Below are 2,500 nucleotides of genomic sequence, written 5' to 3'. Positions count from 1 at the left end.
TGGATGCTGAGGTGCCGCAGTGCATTGTGGGATTTCTGTAGTTTCAATATTTTTATTTAGTAACATATTGTTTCATTTAACAGTTTTATTTTCTTATAATTAAAACTTTCTTTTATACACGACAAGAATTTTTGTGTCTTCTTGCAGCTTTTTTTTTTGTTCCTCCTTCATGTTTATTTTCTGGATAAAATAAAGGAGGATTAACGGACTGGTCGATTCGGAGCTGTGTCGGTTTTGTTCTCCACACGATCCACGTCTTCTTCTTCTTCTCTTTATAAACGTCTTCTGCTGCTTCCTCGCCGGTCTAATGTGTTTATTTATGACGAGACTTTTCCTGGGACGTGAATAAGATCTTTAGAGCCTGGTGGTGTTTTTTCCCTCCTCTGTGTTTGAGCTGTGAGATCTTTTCTCTGGATAATAAATCTCTGCACACATCTGTCTCCTTTCTTTACGCCGGCGTATTAGCTTACGGCTGCGGGTCTGGGCTCGGAGGCGTAAGATTTTATTAGCGTGACGTCTGAAAAATCTTTATCACCGGGAATAGAAAGATCCAAAGGAGAGAGAATTTAAATAAAAATGTTGGTGTACATTAACATCTGCTCTGGTTTCTGCTCTGGTTTCTCCAGATTTGAGGGTTTTTGTTTCCAGCATAATGAAGTCTGAGTTAATCCTGCTGTAGTTTGAAGTGTGAGTTAATCCTGCTGCTTCCTGCCAGGACGTTCTGCTCATGTTCTCTCTCACAGCGTCGTCGTCTCGCTCGGCTCCGTGTGCTTTCCCCCTCGGATCGATTCGGCACGCTCGCAGCTCGGCCTGCCGTGGGAGTCTCCTTCTCCTTCCTCTTTTTTTTTCTTTTAATGACTGCTGTGAAATAAAGCAGCAACTGCTGAAGACTAACTAAATCCACCGAGCATGACTAGAGTTTAAAAAAATGCGTAAACAATAAATATATAATAAAATAACTTCTCGTTTAGGGAAAAACACAGAACTTTTTTTTTTGCATTGAAACCTTTGAAATTATTTTATATGAGAAAACATAATATTTTAGTTTTAGTAAACAACAGAACAAATTGACTATGAAGCCAAATTCTAGACCTTTTTAATAATAATAATAATAATAATAATAATAATAATAATAATAATAATAATAATAATCATAATAATAATAATAATAATAATAAAACAGAAAATCTCTTGATTTATATTTTTTGGTAAATACTAAAATAATTATGAAACCTTTTAAGGTTCAAAAAAAATGACAGATCATTAAAATTAGTAAAAAAAATAATGCTGATATTAATAATTTATTAATTTATTCTTTTTAGAGGGTTTTGTGTCCTTAAATTTCACTGGATCATTAATATTGTAATTAACATTAATAACAAACAGAGTTCAGTGAATTATTCACAAGTCTGTACTTCACTCTCGTCTTTAATGTCTGTGCTGGGTTTCATTTTACTGTGTGTAGTTCTGTGTGTGTATGTACTTTACTGTGTGTAGTTTACTGTGTGTAGTTCAATGTGTGTGTATGTACTTTACTGTGTGTAGTTTACTGTGTGTAGTTCAATGTGTGTGTAGTTTACTGTGTGTAGTTTACTGTGTGTAGTTCAATGTGTGTGTATGTACTTTACTGTGTGTAGTTTACTGTGTGTAGTTCTGTGTGTGTATGTACTTTACTGTGTGTAGTTTACTATGTGTAGTTCAATGTGTATGTAGTTTACTGTGTGTGTAGTTTATTGTGTGTGTAGTTCAATGTGTGTGTATGTAGTTTATTGTGTGTGTGTAGTTTATTGTGTGTGTATGTAGTTTATTGTGTGTGTGTGTAGTTTATTGTGTGTGTAGTTCAATGTGTGTGTATGTAGTTTATTGTGTGTGTAGTTTATTGTGTGCTTGTTTCCCTGCAGCCTGAGTGCAGTCCCGTCTGGTCTCAGATCAGTTTAAACAGCGGAGCAGTGTACGGTTACGAAGGTCAGAGTGGTGAGTGATCATCATCATCATCATTACAATATTACATCATTATCATAATATCATCATCATCAACATCTTCATCATCATCAACATCATCATCATCATCATTACAATATTACATCATATCATCATCATCACATCATCATCATCATCATCATTATTATCACATTTACATTTACATTTACATCATGTGACAGACCCCTTATCCACAGCGACATACATAAGTGCTTAAGTCTCTATCACTGGATACATTAATGCTGCTCACTAGGTTACATACTTAAGATACCATGAGTTTAAAACTTTGTTTAAAATTACAATGAAAAAGTGTCAGTTTTTTTAATATAAATGCAAAACATAAAGAAAGAAGTGCTAGTTGAAGTGTTTCCTGAATAAGTAGGTCTTCAACAGCCGCTTGAAAATAACCAGTGACTCAGCTGTCCGGACCTCTAGGGGAAGTTCATCCCACCCCCTCGGTGCAGAACAGAGAAGAGTCTTGTAGTATACTTGCCTCTTACCCTGAGAGATGGTGGGACCA

General features: G+C 35.3%; 1 protein-coding gene across 1 annotated transcript in view; it reads left to right on the top strand.

The window, feature by feature from the left end:
- Positions 1–2,500, top strand: part of myf5 (myogenic factor 5) — a 5,226-nt gene that overhangs the window by 842 nt on the left and 1,884 nt on the right. Inside the window, exon 2 of the mRNA XM_027155249.2 lies at positions 1,902–1,974. Coding sequence (XP_027011050.1) covers positions 1,902–1,974 — 73 coding nt within the window. The remainder of the gene's footprint in view (positions 1–1,901; positions 1,975–2,500) is intronic.

The sequence above is a fragment of the Tachysurus fulvidraco genome, chromosome 19, assembly GCF_022655615.1.
Source record: "Tachysurus fulvidraco isolate hzauxx_2018 chromosome 19, HZAU_PFXX_2.0, whole genome shotgun sequence".
Classification (NCBI taxonomy): Eukaryota; Metazoa; Chordata; class Actinopteri; order Siluriformes; family Bagridae; genus Tachysurus; species Tachysurus fulvidraco.
Note: the sequence above shows the minus strand (reverse complement) of the source record. Positions and strands in the feature narration are given on the sequence as shown.